Source organism: Geospiza fortis, unplaced genomic scaffold, assembly GCF_000277835.1.
Source record: "Geospiza fortis unplaced genomic scaffold, GeoFor_1.0 scaffold130, whole genome shotgun sequence".
Lineage (NCBI taxonomy): Eukaryota > Metazoa > Chordata > Aves > Passeriformes > Thraupidae > Geospiza > Geospiza fortis.
Window position 1 is genome coordinate 10,460,006 of NW_005054300.1, and position 17,588 is coordinate 10,477,593.

The following is a 17,588-nucleotide window of genomic DNA, read 5'->3' on the forward strand; positions in this document are numbered from 1 at the left end:
AGAGAGTCTTTTTCAACACAACTTTTGGCAGCCTGCAGTGATGAAACTGGAAATCTGGTTTTCTACTGCAGCCATGGTAGAGATATGAGTTTTGCTGATGAACCCATGTCAGCCTCTGTGCAGCCACAGCTTAGTCACTGATCTTAGAGCAGCTGCTTTACAGCAGCCCAGTCTCCTCAGTGTCTGTATCACCTCAGTGACACGAAAAGCCTGTGCACCACAGCAGCAACTGTGAACATTTACAACATTACTTTGCTTGTTCTTTCAAAAATCACGTAGTGATGGCTTCCTGTTCACATCCCAGCTGTGGCATCACCTCTTGCTTTATATACCCACAGGTTGGTGTGTGGTGTCAGTGCACCCTTCTGAAAGGTTTTCTGCTGCTTAGATAGAATTGTGCCTGCAGTTCAACATTAGTGACCCCTTGGAAATTTCAGTCTGCATGGTGGATAAAGGCAAATGATCATATTCTTCCATTGAGGCAGTTACTGAATTATGCTGGCAGCTTAGAATCAGTGACTTCACTTCTTTTTTGAAGTTGCTGTTTAGGAAGCCATAAATGACGGGGTTGACACAGGTAGAAGCCATAGCTACCAGGTGGCACAATGAGAAGATCAGGTTGTGGTGGCAAGGCGAGATGATTTTGTAATTCCAGTCCACGATGGTGTTGAAAACATGCAGTGGTAGCCAGCAAACGGCAAAAGCAGCAACCATGGATGCTAGCAAGATGTTTATCCTTCTCAGCTGGACCACTCGGTTGCTGTACTCGCTCTTCTCAAACATGTCCTTCCTCTTCTGCAGGCGTAAGTAGATTCGCAGGTAGCAAAGGATGATGAAGAACAGAGGGATGCAATATTGCAAGAGCAGTAAAGTGGTAGTGTAGATAAGTTTGTGCTGCTCAGAAGGCCACGAGTTGATACATATTGCCTTATCAGTGGAAAAATTCATGAAGTGTGAGAGCTGCTCATACAACTCGTTAGACAAGATGGATGTGGTCAAAAAGGGTAGGGACATGAGACATGCTAAAGTCCAAATCACTCCAATGCCTAGGTAGGCTTGGGAGGTATTTGGCCTCCAGCCAGTTGGGTTTATGATGAGCTGGTGTCTTTCCAGAGCAATAAGGACAAGGGAAAGGATTGACACTGTCACAGTTGTGCACTGAGTGAAAGAGGTCATTTTGCACATGACTTCTCCAAATATCCAGTAGTCCATCATAGTGTAAACAACAGTGAAAGGCAGGCAGACAAGACACATAAACAAGTCTGAAATTATTAAGCTGGAAATTAGGATATTGGTGACATTTGCGTTTTCCTTCTGCCTGGCAATGACAGCAATCAGACAGATGTTTCCCACAATGCCCAGAACAGTCTCCAAGCTGTAGGAGGTGGCCAGAAAGACAGTAAGGTCAGTGATGTTCATGCACTGATTAGAAATGTTCATAGGAAAGCTTCGGCTTGAGCTCCAGTTCTTGCTGATCAGGAAATGAAAAACATCATTAACAGCCCTTGTCTTATTCATCTTGAATCCCAAAATATTTATGCAAAAGGGTGGTAGTCAAACACAGTCTGAGTCTTCTGGAGCCAGCCTAAAAGCGTTATATCTGTTCTGTCTGGCTGTGGAAGGTCCGGGTATATCTGCAAAGGAAAGGAAAAGAAAAAATATGTTTAGTTATGCTGCAAGAAATTAGTCAAAAGGGTAAGGAGGGAGACAGGGAAGCAAATGCCAGGGATTTTGTGTATATTCTGCAGTTCCCTCTTACACAGTTTATTAGATCGTAAAATGGAGCCCTTTGCTACACTGCGGTATGAACGTCTGTACAACTCTATTGAATTATGACCATGTTTATTCATTGTCAGGTTGTCCCATGGATTTAAGAACATCTTAACTTTATTATTTCACTCAGTGCAGTATCTTGAACATCACTAATGCAGTAGAGTGGTGATACAACAAAACCGGACCAAAACCCACCCAGGGTAAAATTGTGTGCAATTCTGGTTTTGTAAGGTTCTGATCCAAAACTGGGCAGAGGACATTGTGAGGCTGCATTTACCTTCAGCTGTGCTAAATATCAATGTGCAAAGCAAGGCATATTAGGTGCACAAAGCCAACATTAAAACATCTTCTGTGAAATGCATTTGTAATTGCAGCCAGAACTCGCATTTGTGCAAGAAAATGACCATGCAAAAACTCAGGCTCATTCTCTGGAGGGATATCATGGGAAAATTTTTAAAAAGTCTAAAATAATTAAAAATAATTTCAATGTTCTCCAGCTTCTACACAGCTGTGACAGGTCATGGGAACTGCAGTCCAAATTTCTTGCTTCCTCATTCCGGATGAACTCCAGTGCCCATGAAACATTGATATCTCCCCTAATGTGACCATGACAGGGTTTATCAGATATACAGTCCAGCTCCCTGATTTTGGCTTTAAGAGTGAGTGATTTTGATAGTGGCTTTTAATTCCTTCTGGGAAGATTTTTATTGATTCTCCCTCAGGATAATTTTGCTTTTTTTTTTTTTTTTTTACAAATTTGTTGTAAAAGCATGTTCTATCTGCTAGAGAGTGTTCCTGCACAGACAGATAGGTCTGCTTCAAACTCACTGCTGCAAGCCATGAGCTGGGACTTTCAGTGGGATTCAGGCAGCCGAACCCATGGAGTTAATTGGTGCTGCACACTTTTTGGAAATCTCAGTCACAGGACTGCCTCGACTCTCCCAGATGACTCCTGTGAGCCATAGCAAAGGCTGCTTTATAATCCTGACCCTCGTGTCCAAATCCTCTGTGTCCAGGAATCAAAGAAAAAAAATCTGACTCTGCTGGGAGTTCTCATCAGGCCAGAGGCAGTTCCGTGCTGTTCAAGGGCTTGTAGTATGAAAAGTAAATAAATACTCAGGGAATGACACTATTTAACCACTGCATGACACTTTCCTCAAGGATTAAATATCACTCAAACAAGCTTGTGGGACGGTGAAAAATGTCTGACATTCAAAAAAAAACAACTAATTATGGTATGAATACATAAGTAACATGATATGGTGAGATTATCACTTCAATTGAGTAGCCTTTATTGCTGAACAACTGCATGCCTAAAGATAACCAGTACTGTATAAAAAGCCCCCACTCTCCTATATCTTTTTCTTTGCATTGTCTTTCCCATTATGAATTTTATTGTTTTCTAGAGATGTTGCCTCTCAGGAACTACAGAAAGCAATAGGGTGCAGTAAATGAAAGGATGCTTTGGGATCTTTGTTCTGTTTGCTCAGCAAAAATGAACAAGTACAGTAGATTCTTTTGTACTTTGCTAGACCTGTTGATTTATCTAACTCTATCTCTCTTTATCTTTCTGTCATCTATCTGTATCCATATGAGGCAGTCAAGACAGTCACACAAGCAAAATATAGCAGTCCTTTCTTTCTCATTGTCTTTCATTTCCTCAGTAGTTTAAATCTTAATTAAAGAGGGGCAAAGGAAATTTTCCAAATTGAGGATATAGGCATAACTCCTTCTGTCCACTCATATTTGTGTTGTTGCCCAATCCATGTGAACAGATTGATGCACTTTCTGGGAGAAAAAGAAGCAGCAATGGTGATGTATGGATTCCATGTTCACATACGGGGAGGGTATGGTGGTCTGTTTCAGTGTGAAAATAGATATAGAATGAAAACCCTTCAATCAGCCCCATTGTTTTTAACGATTGCTGGCCAGTGGAGATGCTGCAAGCAAAACAGAGCTAAGGGATGGGCAGCCTGCAATATTATTTTGTACCAGTCAGAAGAGATAAGTCCTGGCATTTGGACAGGACAAACAGATTATGCTGTAAACAAAACATGTGAGCTTTTTACTACGGTCCCAGCCTCATGTCCCTAGCTACAGTATCCTCAACAACAAACACATGGTTCTCTTTTGTTGCTTGAAAAATATGGAAATATGTGCAGTTATTACAAACATCTGTGTCCACAGAGTAAGCCCTCTCAAGGGTCCCAGACACTTTTGGACATGCTGAAGCAACAGAGAGAACTAATAATGCTGAAGGGAAAAAAAGAGAAAGCGGTGGAGCCACCTGAAAAGCAGACGTCAGATCTCATAAGTTTAGGGAGCACATTTCCAAGAGAAATAGCAAAGACTGAGTGTGGCTGTGTGTTGGTCACTGATGGGAACTGTGGTGGAGATGAAGAGCATCTCTGAAGGATGAAAAACATCTCTGCAATGTGTGTTGTTGGGTTAGGAGCTCCCTCTCTTTTATCCCCTTGCATTCTGTGGTATCCCACACCAGATGAATGGCAAGCACTTCCTGGGCATTCAGTCTCATGGTACTGCCCAGAAGTAAATAAGGAATTATCACCCTCTTATCACAGATAAGGGGACTGTGAGAGGGAGATGGGACATGAGTTGTCCAGTGTCTCAAGGGAGCCTGTGATGCACCAGGTTTAAACAACCTGCCAACCTGATGTCTTGGGAAAAGTCAATGCATAGATCACCTATGTATGTAGTGCTCTTTAGCTCTTGTTCCAGCAACCATAATGTAAAAAGCAGTTCCAGGAAAACAGAAAAATAACTATTGCAGGGACCTTACACTTACGGATCCTAGTATGGTATCCTTGGGTGGCAGATCCTCAAGGGTAGTCACTCCCAAATTATGTGTTCGGCTTTCAAGGTGTTTGGTTGCCATTCAGTTCATTCTAAACCAAGAGCCAGTAAAAAGCAAAGTGTGTATATTCTGTTTAGACGTTTGAATCAAAGGTGAGCTAATACAGTGAATCACCAGTGTAGTGGGAACAGGGGTGTTAGTTAGCCCCCTCATCGTGTTGAAGGATCGCTGATTACCCCAGAAACCATGAGATTATGGTCTAAGAAAAAACAGCTTTTTTCCCCAGAAAATGAAGCAATATTTACTTGGCTTGTAGGAGTAAGAAGTATATCTCTTAAATCTGTTTGTTGAGGGAGAGAGATTTTTGCTTGTTTTTCACTCATTTGTCTTTAATGAAGGAAGAGGAATCCTGTTCAGACTCTTAATGAATGTTGGGAAAGAGTTCAGTAACAAAAACTAAGATGTTCATGAGAGTTTCTTCTCTAGTTAATGCAGTATGAGACAGCTTCTCTCAAAAGCAAGTGTCACAAAAGCCTGCAGCAAATTAACAGGATACAGAAGGAAGAAGATAATGAGCTTTCAGAATTAATCTTAGTGTAAGTTCAGTTCCCCACATACATCTTTTGTAGACATTTATCACTCTTCTATTTGTGTTGGAAGCAAGGAAGAAGAGCAGGCAAAGTTTGAAGGGTTTGTCTTGGTGAGCAGCACAGCCTTCTAAAGTAACAAATGTCACTCAGCTTGTCTTAAAAAAAAGAAAACAAATTATCACTTGTCAGCTCAAAAGTATTGCCCCAGGGCATTATCCTGTATTTCCCTGAAAAATTCCTCAAAGGAAAGGGAATTCTGCAGAAATGAGTCAGGGAAGAAAATAAAGCCCTCAGTGGATTTCAAGGAGACTGCTAGACCATTATGGCTTCAAGTAGTTAATACATGACTGCTCCTTTGAGAGACCTCTGGACTCAAAGACATCCTATGAAAACCCCTATAAAAACATTTTCCTGGAGACAGGACAAAGCAGGGGGCTGCTACAGATGCTGGGCTCTATGTACCCAGTGGGAAAGGGTGGGTCATTTTTGCAGAGCTGATCATGATCATCCACTGCCTGCAATCAAATAGCAGTTTCCATAGTTGGGATGGACAGTGGAAGCCAATTTCCACATCAGACATTAGTCAAAGAAAAAAACATGTTTGCAGTGTCTGGCTTCATTATCTGATACTTAGAAGCACTTGCTTATCTGCCTCAGAGCCTAACTAGTTGCTCAGACAACTGGCTTTCAGTCCATAAGACATTCTGGGAGAAGCAATTCCTAAAGACATGTGGTGATTGTATCACTTATTTAAAGAGTTACAGCAATTACTGGGAGTAAAGCTGTCTGTTGTCTGCTGGGAAAAAATAAAAAAAGGAGCAATGAAAAGGTTCAATACAATGCCAGAATTTAAATTACAGATATTAATTAAGGTAGGGGAGACTGACTGACTGGTATCCCCTTTTGGCTGCCAATGACATTATCTCAGTAAAGCAGATTTGGCCTGTTTAGCCTTACATACTAAAGAAAAGTTAAAAATCACTTGGCTATTATTACAGCTCCCCAGGAAAGCAACACTTAACTAGAAGAGGAAACATCACTGAGTTTGCACAGACATCCCACAACAGTGTTAAATCCATAAGGGATCCTCTACAGTGAAAGTTAATGATGGACTCTTTACCTCTTTTTAGCGTTGTATTGCAAAAATATTGGGAGAAACTGTCTTAGGTCATTGAAAAAGCTATATAGGATAAAAATTTCTAGAACCTGCATAATTAGGGTATAGAAAACCGTGTGTATATTAACATGTTACAAGTCTAGAACATAAGGGGTGGCATAAATACCAAGGAAAGTGAATTCTTTTTTCCCCCCTCTCACATCTGCATGTTTTTGAGCTTATGAAATTCTGTTATGAGTTAATCTTCTCTGATCCTGTAGAAAACAAGGAAGTTTTACAAAAGCATTTACTCCAATTTTTTATTTTCTGGTTAAATTCATAACAACCTTACCAAAGACATTGAGCCAGCTCACAAAGGTAAAATGTGAATAGCAAATCAGCAGACTGGAGAATGGTAGTTAGCCCTTGATTTCTTAAGAGTAATGGCCTTTGTGACATGTTTGCTACCCAAGAGAGAAAAAAAACAAAACAACATTTTACAAAGATGATCTTTACCAAAGGAAGTGGTGAATCTATAAAACATTGCAATGGGCACCTTAGCAGACAGACAGTCAGGATATCTGGAGAGTGATGTGTTGTGTCCTGTCTGAAGCTGCATTGGTTGTGTGAGGACCAAGAACTCTCAGGGACTAGGAGATAAGAAGGGTTGTCCAGTGACCAGAGGCACCAGGAAGGTTCTTTGTCACACCACAGGGTGGCAGGGAGCACACTGAACTGCAAAGGCCCCCAAGATGCTGCCATCTCCCTCTTGCACCCCAAGGTTGCAAAGCTTTGCTCAGTAGATAAGAGTTGGGCCTTTCATGAATAGTCAAAGTCTTCATTAATCAAACATAGTCATCCACTTTTTTTAACAATAACAGGTGATAACTTTAATAAAGAGATGTGAGCTCTTGACAATCTGAAATAGATAATTTAGAAAATTCTTACCAGTTACTGATGGAGAGAATCTCTGCTGTTGGTGCACATTTCTGTTCTGGAAGCAAGCAAAAATGTTGTAGGAGTGAAGTAAGACCTTTTGTGCCCTTGCAATCCAGGAGAGAAGCTCTGCTGGTTGCTTCTGTAGGTAATTTGGATGGCATCTCTCTCCCTCTCCCCCTCTCTATCCCGCCCTCTGTCCTTCCCTCCCTTCAACTTAGCCAATGAATTCTGCCCTACGATTATGGTCTGACTTTGAAGTTCTGGCTCCCTCTGCTGTTGTATAAATATACAAATTCTAGGGATACTTGGGAGGAATAACAACTTCAGAAAAGAGCTGTGAAGTATCTGCAGCACAGCATGCCCCCATGGTGCACAAGTGTGATCTCAAGTGAAAACAAGGAGACAAAATACAGACATAGAGCCTAATCCTGTTCTCCTTGCTGAGGCAAGATTTCTGTAGAGCTCCAAAGAGAGCTTTGCCTCAGCTTAGGAGGCCAGTGCCAGTTTTCTCAGATTTTCCATTCCATCACAGACAGATGTTGAAATTTTCTTTTAGAAGGGTGCACACTAAAATCCTGAGATTGTGATTGGGGAAGAGACACACTGTTACTCAGGAAAAGAACTCAGAAATGAAAGAGCACTGAGAATGGTGGAAATAAAGGGGGCAAAGGGGTTTGCAGAAGTGCCAGATTTCTGTGATTTTTTCCCAGGTCTTTCTCATCAAAAACCAAGGTAGAAATCAGAGTTGCAGATTTTTCTCTCACACTGGGAAAATGCACAAACAGAATATTTCCAACAGCTATACCAGAATAACCTAATTTTGGTCTTTATATTAAAATGGTTTTAAGCTATGGTCAGCTACATAATTAGTCCAGTGGCTAATGCTATTCTGGAGCCTTTCTGAAGTTGTGATAAGCAGTGGAAGCAAAAAGGTATTTTTCTTTGCAGGCATGTAGTATGTTAAAAAAAATAAAATGTTTCAATATCAAAATAAGTGCAAGCTCATGTGAACTAAACTATAAGTGAAAACAGTTTTTCATTTATGCTGTACATTTTCTTTCATTTTTTTTCTGGTAACAGTTATTACAGATGTGATCTACAAGACCTTAGCAGACAGCTTTCATCATTAGAGAAATAAGCAAAGCAGAAGTAGGGATATAGGGTATTTTGGCATTTCTCATGTCTTATGGTGCAGAGAAACATAGAACTGAAATGTATATAATGAATGGTGTAAGCTGGACAGTTGTCCACAGTTAATGATTTTTAAATCAGGGGTTGCTTGAGCTGCTTGTTATTTTGTGTTACTTATATTTTTTTCCAGTCTCCTATTCAGAGGCTTTATTTACCACCTAGTTTGAACCAGCACCCCATATCCCAACATTTCCCTTGCACCCAGGCACCCCTGAAGGAGATGAGCTTTCCAATCTGGCAATGGAAAAGGACATGCAGGCTGTGCTCTGCATGAGAAAGCATCAGCCCACACAAATCTTGAGCTTCTGGCCAGCTTTGCAGGAAGTAGAAGATTCTTCCTATCTTACTGGAGACAGAGAAACTGAAATTATTTATTTGGCTGGCTTGTACCCTTCTGTTTTTCCTTAATTTATTTATCGTATGTTTATTTGTACTGCTGTTCAAAGCATTAAAGAAAGGGGAGGAAAACCATTAGGAAACAGACAGGCCTTTTCCTGAGGGATATTTGGATTTGTGAAGCTGTTCTTCTGCTCCCCTCAGCTGCAGCATTCCTTAGCCAGCCTTGCCTCCACACCTTCCAAACATTTAAAGATGTATTAGGCCACTTTTATTCTCTCAATTCAGACGTTTGGGCAGAGCTTGCAAGCTAGCAAATAAACATCTGCTCTCTTAAAGTCAGTAGAGAACAGCTGTATCACAGCTCCTGGAACACTGCTCAGGGCTCTGCTGCCCAGGGATCAGGAAATGACAGCTCCCAGTATCTTGCTATGTCATCTGGGACTTGACAGATTTTTAGGATGAACTTCTCCAGCCAGGTCTTGGCCATTTTGGTGAGGTGAATGGGGCTGCATTAGAGCCCTATTACACACATGTTCTTTGCACATGGTATCCAAACTGCAGGATGAAAATGCTCACTACTAATAAGCTGATGTGGGAGCAGCACTTGGGTCATTCCAACCCTGCAGACATTTGTGGATCTGGGACTTACACTCAATGGCTGCTGTTGCATGTAAGCCAAGAGATGCCGTGGGGCTGGAGGTGCCAAGCAGCAGCTGTCCAGACTGCAGCACAGAGGGGACAGTGCTGCAGTTACCCTGGAGTGAGAACAGCAGCAGAAAGACAAAGATGCCAATGCAAATTCCCTCAGGTGGTCTGGGTTCAGCACCTCACTAAGAGGGGTTCTGGTGCTTGAGCTGACTGGTTTGTATCTGGCCATGGTTCACTTCCCAGTGGGAACTACTGAACAACAGTCTGTAGAGAGTCTCTGTGAGGATCCCAGCCTATTAAGACTTGAGACATTAACAAGAATATTTGTATGGGTGTGCATAATAATGGAAATTCTACATTGGGAAGCAGTGTGGAAGTACTGTAGTCCCAACTATTGCTAGTTAAGTGCTGCCAATGGACCAGTCCCATCTGTTGTTGATAGGGGATGGGGTAAAGAAACTGTAGCAGGCATGGCATGGGGCTGTCCTAGCTCCCAGAGAGCAAAAAGAAGCCTTGCTCCCATTCTCCACCCACAGCACATGCTCCTGTTATCTGAAGTTACAGCAGAACTGTGCTGCTTGCTCTGCAGCTGGTTACAAAAACAGCTGGACTCCATGGAGACAAAGCCTTTCAAGGGGGTACAGGTGCATGAAGAAATGCTCCTCTCTGCTCTGGCCAAATAACTCCTTCCTGCAAGGGGTTATGGTGACAGCAAGGCCTCTACCAACCAACACTGGCTGCAATTGAGCATTTCCCTGCAGTGGCAGGATTGTCACAGCAGTGGGATTACAGCTGCACTCTGGGTGCTTTGAGGGTCTCCTCCAGTATTTCTGTGTCAGATCTCCAGCCATATCAGCCTTCCTTGATGGAGCCCTGATACTCTGTCTCCTTCTTTTCTCTGAGCATGAAATTTCAGAGGCCAATTCTGCTACAGTACATTTAGCAAATCTAATTGTGTTCCAGCATCTGGAGTCCTGCTCTCTCTGGCACTGCTGAACAGTGAGCAAACAATATCCATAAAGAATAGTACTAGGCACTTAATGACAAAAGCATGTGGAGAAGATGTACCATGGAACAATGCATAGTCCAGGTGTATGCTAAGTTTATCAGGGCTACATGGCATCCTTGTAGATATTTCACAGAAGTTTGGTTTGGCTTCATTTTGTGAGAATCTCTACCTCTTTCTGAAGCAGAATTGCTATTTCCACCGTTATCAGCCACCCTCAATTTGTTCATAACCTTCATTCCTTGGGGGAGCTATGAAACTGATGTATCTGTACAGGAATTTTTCTGAACTGCTTAAATGATGTTCAGAAAAGTAGGCCTCTTACTCAGGGGTCCCTAGGCAGGCCGTTATAAATTAATCTAGCATTTAGGAAGAGGATAGCATAACCCCTTTTATATATCTGTATCTACATCTACCTCCATAGATATAGATACACAAATATATATATATATTTATATATAACTGGATTAAATCCTCTGATTCATCCTCCTCAAGCAGAGAAGTGAGGGCCCCTCTGATGTCTGTTCCTCCCAGGCTGATCATAGCCAGATGCAGGGATGTCCATGGCATTGGTCCCAAGAAGGCACAGGGGGATATCATCCAAGGGAGCTGCTTCTTGTTCTAACTTGCTCTTGTTCCTGAGCCCCCCAAAATTCTAAAAGATAAAATGTATTTCTCATTTTATCTGCTTTCTGGAATCGCCTTATTGACTGCCATAGATGGGGTTTTTCTGATAATTAGTAAGCTGTTTTCTTTATTATGTGCCGGTTTTCTACTTGTGTGTTCTCAGCACCACACTTTAAATAGACCATGTGATTGTGGTTTTCCACAGCAGATATTGAAAGAAGCTGTTGTTTGCATCAGATGAAATATTTAATTGTAATACACTTCAGGAAGGTAGAGGAAGGGCAGATGAGGAAAAGCACTATGATGTCAGTGTTAAATAAACTGAACACACTCAAATTATTTGTCTGGGCCTTTTAAGCTGTACAGCACTCTTTTTATAATTGCTCTTAATATTGTATAAATAGATTTTATAGGATATTTCTCATATTAACTACTTTTATGGACTTTGCACCAGGCACAGTGTAATACCTAAAGTCTACAGGCTAAACATGATTTATAGTCTAGATTTCCTATAAAAACAGCTTTCATGGGGTTGTTTGTCAGTGGACTTTGATCCAAACAAGATTATTGCAGGAAATTCTACCCTGGTATGGAAGGCTACAGAGCTATTTATATGGCACTTCTTTGCAGTATGTTGGACTCTCAGGCATGGGATTGTCATTTTTGTAAGGTACCAGTCATCTCCTGGAGAATATGTTCCTTGTGCATCTGCATTTATTGACCTACACAAGGCACCAAGGTGAGGGGAGGCTTTCAAGGGGCTGTTTTTCTGGTGTGTTTCATTCCATTTTTCTAGCACACATGTCATGGGGGGAATGTCAATAAGTGTAATTGCATAATGAGTCTGTGTGTCTGGCAACAACTTATATAATACTGTTACTTTAAAAGCTAGATGATTTCCAAATCAATAATTAGATTTACAAACATTTATAGACAGCACAAATTCTTCTGTTATCAAGGAGACCAATCAGTGACTACAGTGATTTGATGTATTTGAAAATGTATTTAACTCTGGATCCCAACAGGAAAAAAGCCTGTGATAAAGTTTGGTTACAAATGCGTGTAAGACAAACCACCTAGCATCAGAAATGAGATAGATAAGGCACAATTAGAGCTGTGAAAGGCACGAGGCAAACTCATTTCTCTTGAAGCCATGCTGCTTGCTGCTTTCCTCTAAAGGAGAGATTCAGCTTCTGGGGTAGGTGTGAAAGAGGAGAAATTCATCCTCTGCTCTTATCCAACTCCATTGTAGACTTTGCAACTTATCTCAGGATTAGTCTTCTTCACCACTCGGATGGAACAGCTCTTCTTGTGGAATAGGCCAACACAGTTCACCCTATCATACTTCTTGGGGAGTACAACCCTGTCATTGAGAAAGGCAAAGAGAAAATCAGCAGCTGAGGCACAGTTTGTGGAGGATACTCACTGAGCTACAGCCATCCTGGAGCAGCCATGGATTGACTTGGCCTGTGGATATACATAACAAGTACTATGAGTTATGACAGAAGGAATACAGAGCCCCGATTGTGGCTTTTAACAGATGAAGTGATTTCCCAATGTTTGTTCTTGTTTAAATGCAGTTCTCATTGGTCATCCTGTTAGGGATTAGTATAAATTCCCACTCAAAGGCAAAATACGGATTAATTCTGTCTTCCCCATTCAAACGAAAACTTTCTTGATAATAAAAACAATTTACAGAATGCTGAATCATCTCAGCATGAATGACTCCCAGCTGAGCCTCTTCTCAGCACAGGCCAGCTCCCTCCCTCTCATGGCTGAAAAAAGCTGGGAATATTTCCCTCCAAAAGTTTCTTGGATTGTAGTATTCCTCACAGATCATTTAGGGGACTCTTTCTCCCTTCCCTTAAATGAAGGGTTTTTCTAGTCTTCTGGGGAGATAATCAGTTCACATCACTATTCAGGAAGACACAATTCTCCTTGATGAGTCACTGCCATCCATAGACACACAAGAACACACAAGAAAGAAAATTATCAGTGTGCATGTCCTGTTTTGATAAGGAGGAAATGTAGGCTCTAGACGGCATGGCAAGGATGTTAGAATATCTGAGTAGATGTTTGCAGGCAGGTCAGTGGTTTGGCGCAGAACTACAGAAACCCACATGTTCGTGTGCTGTGGGTGTTTAGGTGTCTGGAGAAAAGCTGGTGAATAGAAGGAGCAAGGAAACAGACGCTGAAGGGAACCACACACCCAGTTACTGTCTGAATCAAAAGAAGGACTAGGTGATGAGGAGGAGCTGTGTGCTGGGAACACCCTGTGCTTCGTTATGTTTCTTCCCCAAAAAGCCTGTGTGATTGACTGATTATTCTGCTGGTCATGATTAGAGCTAACTGGGAAACAGGAAAGGGAGTTTTGCTCTCATGAGTATGACATTTCAGTACATGCTTTCAATGAGTTTTTTTTAAGTCTGAATATTTCAATCAGTTTCTGAATAAACAAATAATTTTGGTAAACTTACAAGCTGCAGCAAGTCATTGCACCCATCTTACACCTGCACTGGAAACAATCTTCATTCTTCCACACCGCACCAAAAACATAGAGGTTTCTGTCTGAAAGGCACCCTGAATGTACACACCAGAAAATAATAGTCAGTAAATCAACAGATGTAGGCCATGGTCTTATGTTTGTGGAAATCAAAGCACTGATTTCGGTAGAATCACACCAGGGAAGAGCCTAACCCTGTGCTTTGCCCAAAAGTTACCCTGTCTTTGCTCCTGTGGTGTGCATGAGTGTATGACACAGCGTGATCAAATGCTGCTACCACATACCAGATGCATGTTATTCTGCTGTAGCAATGGATCTGAAAAACACCTTAGCTTATGGATACTGGAGGATATTTCTGCCCTTTCTTATAGTCAACACACAGGTTTTGATTTTATTTTCTCATTCCTTCCTCCTCCCCAATTCTTACTATACTTTAACTTGCGCTACTAAATGCAATTTAAACAACAGCTGTCTTTGCTTTGATTTTAGTGTCAAGTGCCCCCTTCAGATTAATCAAGTCACTTAAAAGTGTAGGGGCTTTTGCCTCATAGGCAAGTACCTCAGTCATGCATTAGCCCAGAGTGTAATTATTGAATCTCTCAGTCCAGAGATACTTCTGGGTGGGTTGATTCCTGAGTAAGCTGCTGTTTGGATCATTCCTCAGCAAAGAGCATGTTATGCTATTCCAACATTTCTAAGAAAAAGAACCTTTGAATCTCTGAATTAATGTTTCAGGGATGTCTAATATATTTGCCATTCTTACCATATTTTCTGGCTGGTCTAAGGTAACAGCGAGCAGGAACACACAGAGTTCTTGAGAAGAGAAGGATCAAGCAAAAGACAAGCAAGAATTTCTAGAAAGAAGACAAGAAATATTTTTTATAATTAAGGGGTTTTTTTCAAAGGTCTAGCGCAGAGTTATGGAATAGTCCTACTCTTCCAAGTAAAATCAAATATAGAAATACTTCCAGTGTAAAAACATTACATACACACACACACACAAAGCTGATAACTTACCATACTTGCATGGGCTGCTCACATATAACAATGAGGAGTAGTGTCTATTTATACACAGTGAGGAAACAATGGTCAGTGCAAAGGGAGGCAATGCAAATGTGCTCCCAATGGACGCTCTAACCTGTTCCGATCATCGATCAGAAGGTGCCACCTCAAAGAGCCTTGCAAAGGCTCATTTTGTGAGCTGGCATACTTTGGCATCTTGAACTCCATTGTGCTGGTGTAAATCTGAAGAAACTCCAGCAGATACACTGGCTCCTCTGCATCAGCACTGGTGTCAGGGGAGAAATCTGACCACCAGAAAGCAGTGCCTCCAGAACTGGCAGGCCATCAAGGACCAGTGGGGAAAGGACTCTATTGTTCAACTGACCTGCTGTGAGGAGGTACAGGACAGGTCATTCATACAGTGCAGTGATGTGGAAAGTCCACTGTTCTCAGCCTGATTGATTATATTTTCAATTATTTTATATGAGACACATTATGTCCATATTTAGCAGGAACTAGCTGTAGTTATGTATCTCTCAGCTGCTGAAGCAAAGCCAGGCTGGGGACTAGAGGCAGATCAGCATGACCAGTTAGCACCTTTTTGGCAGCAAAAATGAGATTATATGTGTATTGTCTAAGTCCAGAAGCAATGCTAAGGACTGAGGAAGGCAAAGAAAGAAAAAGTTCCAGTTTTATTTCACTGTATGCATGTCTTGCCTCAAACACAGTGGGAATCAGACACCAAAGGCAGTGCTGTGTCTGCAGCAGTAAAATGAGGACATTTCCTTCAATACATATCTTACCATAGGTGTCCAGGTCTTTGTGACATTAGACTGTTAAAACACACAGCATGTGAGGCTGCCTCTCAGAACTAGCCAGAAAAATTAGCACATAGCACTGTGGCTACATTAGGGCTGCAGGGATTCAATGCTGTACTGAATTGGAGCATAGGCATAACAAGTTTCAAAAGTTGCCAGAGCATTCCCAGCCTAATGAGTTGCATTAATTCCATTAGTGTGGCTCTTTTAGCACACCTGGCTTTAATTGGGCACTTGATTGGTATGCCTGAACTCGTTAGCTTCCACTGATTGACAAACAGCTAGAGGAAACAAAGCTGCACTGAAAGTGGTTTTGGGACAGAAGGGGAGATGGCAGAACAAGTGTGGTCTCCTGGGAGATTTGGAGTCAAGTAACAGTTGTGGAGGAGGTGGCCACTGTTTGTTGTGACAGAGGATCTGAATCATTCTTTATTTGTTTGCATGAACTTAGCAAGAGACTTTAGAGCTTCTGTTGCACTTTGCTTTTAGCTCTGCAGTACAGCTGTCAAGTTTTGTGTTAACCTTATGATTTTGGTAGATCATGCTCTCTGTGTGCAGTTCTGCAGCAGGAAACAGTTGTGGTGTCTAATGAAGTGCTTTGAGGAAATACTCTTTCTTTGGTAGTCTTTAAATAAGTGAATTTCTCTTTGGCAGGAATTATCTGCTCAAAGTAACTTGTTAGCAAAGGCAACAAGGTGAAAACATAACAAAGCTCTTATACTACTGTGAATTTGCTTTTATTTAAATTGAAACCAATTGATTAGGGTCTAGTATAGCAAGAGGCCAAAGCCACTTCTCCTCTGTCCGTGCTATAATTCTTGACAAATCTTGTGCTTTGTCTTGAAGAGAAATAAGTGTTACACTGGATAATATCTCCAATAAGAATATTGTTGCAGGAAAATGTAATAAGCAATTCTGACTTGAAGAGCATGATGGGTTCCAAATTATTCTATTACTTTAAATTATTTTTTAATTAGTTGGTTATCCTTCTCTCCTTGGAGAGAAATAACTGTATTAATAACTTTCATATAATTTTTGCTCTTTCTCAGATAGGCAAATATATTTATATGTATAAAATATACACATAAAATAGGAAACTGAAGTGTGACCAAGGCTATTGCTTCCAGAGGTGCTTGTTAGCTACCTCCTGAAACGGAAGTGTGTTGTATTCAAGTATTCTGTGTGCACTGTGCCCTAAAAAAAAAAAAAAAAAAAAATTCATCTTGAATGAATTGAGAATAAAAAACCCCAAATGCTTATGGAAGCCAGAAACATTGAGTGAATTGTGGGATCTGGATCAGAGAAGAGGCTGAACCTGACTCTGTTCATCTTCTTGCTGACCTGCTTGGACATTTCCTCTTGAGACAAACAAGGTTTTCCATGTCAAATGATTCAAACAAGGAGGAGAGTGGATTCTCTGTTGTGCAGTTGTAAATGAAGTTGTTTTCTGGCTGCAATGTTAAGCACAGATCCTCTTTTAAGGGAAGGATGAGTTGTCTCAGCCTAGGTGATGGCTGGGAAGGCTGAGTACCTCGAGACATGGTAACTATGTCAGTTTGCTGCTTTCCCTTTGTACCTTCTCCCTTGGGCTCTGTTGTTCTGGAAGTGTTCAAAGCCCAGTTCTAGACACACTAACTTAGGTCAAACAACTTCCTATACTGGCTTGTGGGGGAACAGAAACAGTTAATGTGCCTCCCCTGCCTGAGTTCTGTGAAGCAGTGAGAGGAACATCCAGCACCTCCTTTCCCTGTTTGTCTTGCTCCTGCATCTGTCAGGGCAGGCGCCAAAGTAAACCGGTCAAGTCATGGAGTGGTTTGGCTAAAACAGGGACTCAGAGCCCAGCCAAAGAGGCAATTCTGCCCTGGGAAGATTTTGACAATTAGAAGGATCCTGTGTGTTCTGAGGAGAGGCCTGGAGCTGGAGGGACTGGGCTCTGTGACTCCCCCATGAATCAGAGGGGTGGTGAGATGGTGGCTCCATGTCACCAAGGCTCTGAATAGGGGCAACTCTATAGTTTTATTGCAACTTGCCCACATTGAAAACATTTCTTTGGAAGACTTAGTGGCTTTAGACATGATCTGCTGGATGTTTATTGCTTTACCTTGTGTTTCAAAACTACCTCAATGTATTGCTTAATTACTAAACATTATGGTGGGCCTCAAAATTGGGTTAAAGCACAAAAATAAATCTGACCTGGCTTCAAAATGGTTCATGTCAACCTGTTTTAGAGAAGTTAATAAG

General features: G+C 41.5%; 2 protein-coding genes across 2 annotated transcripts; both read right to left on the reverse strand.

Moving 5' to 3' along the window:
• Positions 1–347: 347 nt before the first annotated feature.
• Positions 348–7,344, reverse strand: LOC102037590 (neuropeptide Y receptor type 4). Its single transcript, XM_005416491.2, has 2 exons — positions 7,223–7,344; positions 348–1,634 (listed from the first exon to the last, which is right to left on the reverse strand). Exon 2 carries the CDS (start codon positions 1,516–1,518, stop codon positions 385–387), a length of 1,134 nt encoding a protein of 377 aa, XP_005416548.1. The 5' UTR covers positions 1,519–1,634; positions 7,223–7,344; the 3' UTR covers positions 348–384.
• Positions 7,345–12,257: 4,913 nt separating this feature from the next.
• On the reverse strand, positions 12,258–16,700 carry LOC106631936 (beta-microseminoprotein-like). The gene is made up of 4 exons (XM_014309164.1): positions 16,668–16,700; positions 14,291–14,381; positions 13,502–13,604; positions 12,258–12,387 (listed from the first exon to the last, which is right to left on the reverse strand). The coding sequence occupies exons 1-4, from the start codon at positions 16,698–16,700 to the stop codon at positions 12,258–12,260; spliced, it is 357 nt and encodes a 118-aa protein (XP_014164639.1).
• Between the last annotated feature and the right edge of the window lie 888 nt (positions 16,701–17,588).

Excerpts from the sequence above, each read along its gene's own strand:
- LOC102037590 (XM_005416491.2), bottom strand. The coding sequence starts at position 1,518 with ATGAATAAGACAAGGGCTGTTAATGATGTTTTTCATTTCCTGATCAGC.
- LOC106631936 (XM_014309164.1), bottom strand. The coding sequence starts at position 16,700 with ATGTCCAAGCAGGTCAGCAAGAAGATGAACAGA. Across the intron at positions 14,382-16,667 it reads TCAGCAAGAAGATGAACAGA|AAATTCTTGCTTGTCTTTTG; the intron begins GTCAGGTTCAGC and ends TCTTCTTTCTAG. Across the intron at positions 12,388-13,501 it reads GCAATGACTTGCTGCAGCTT|GGTTGTACTCCCCAAGAAGT; the intron begins GTAAGTTTACCA and ends TCTCAATGACAG.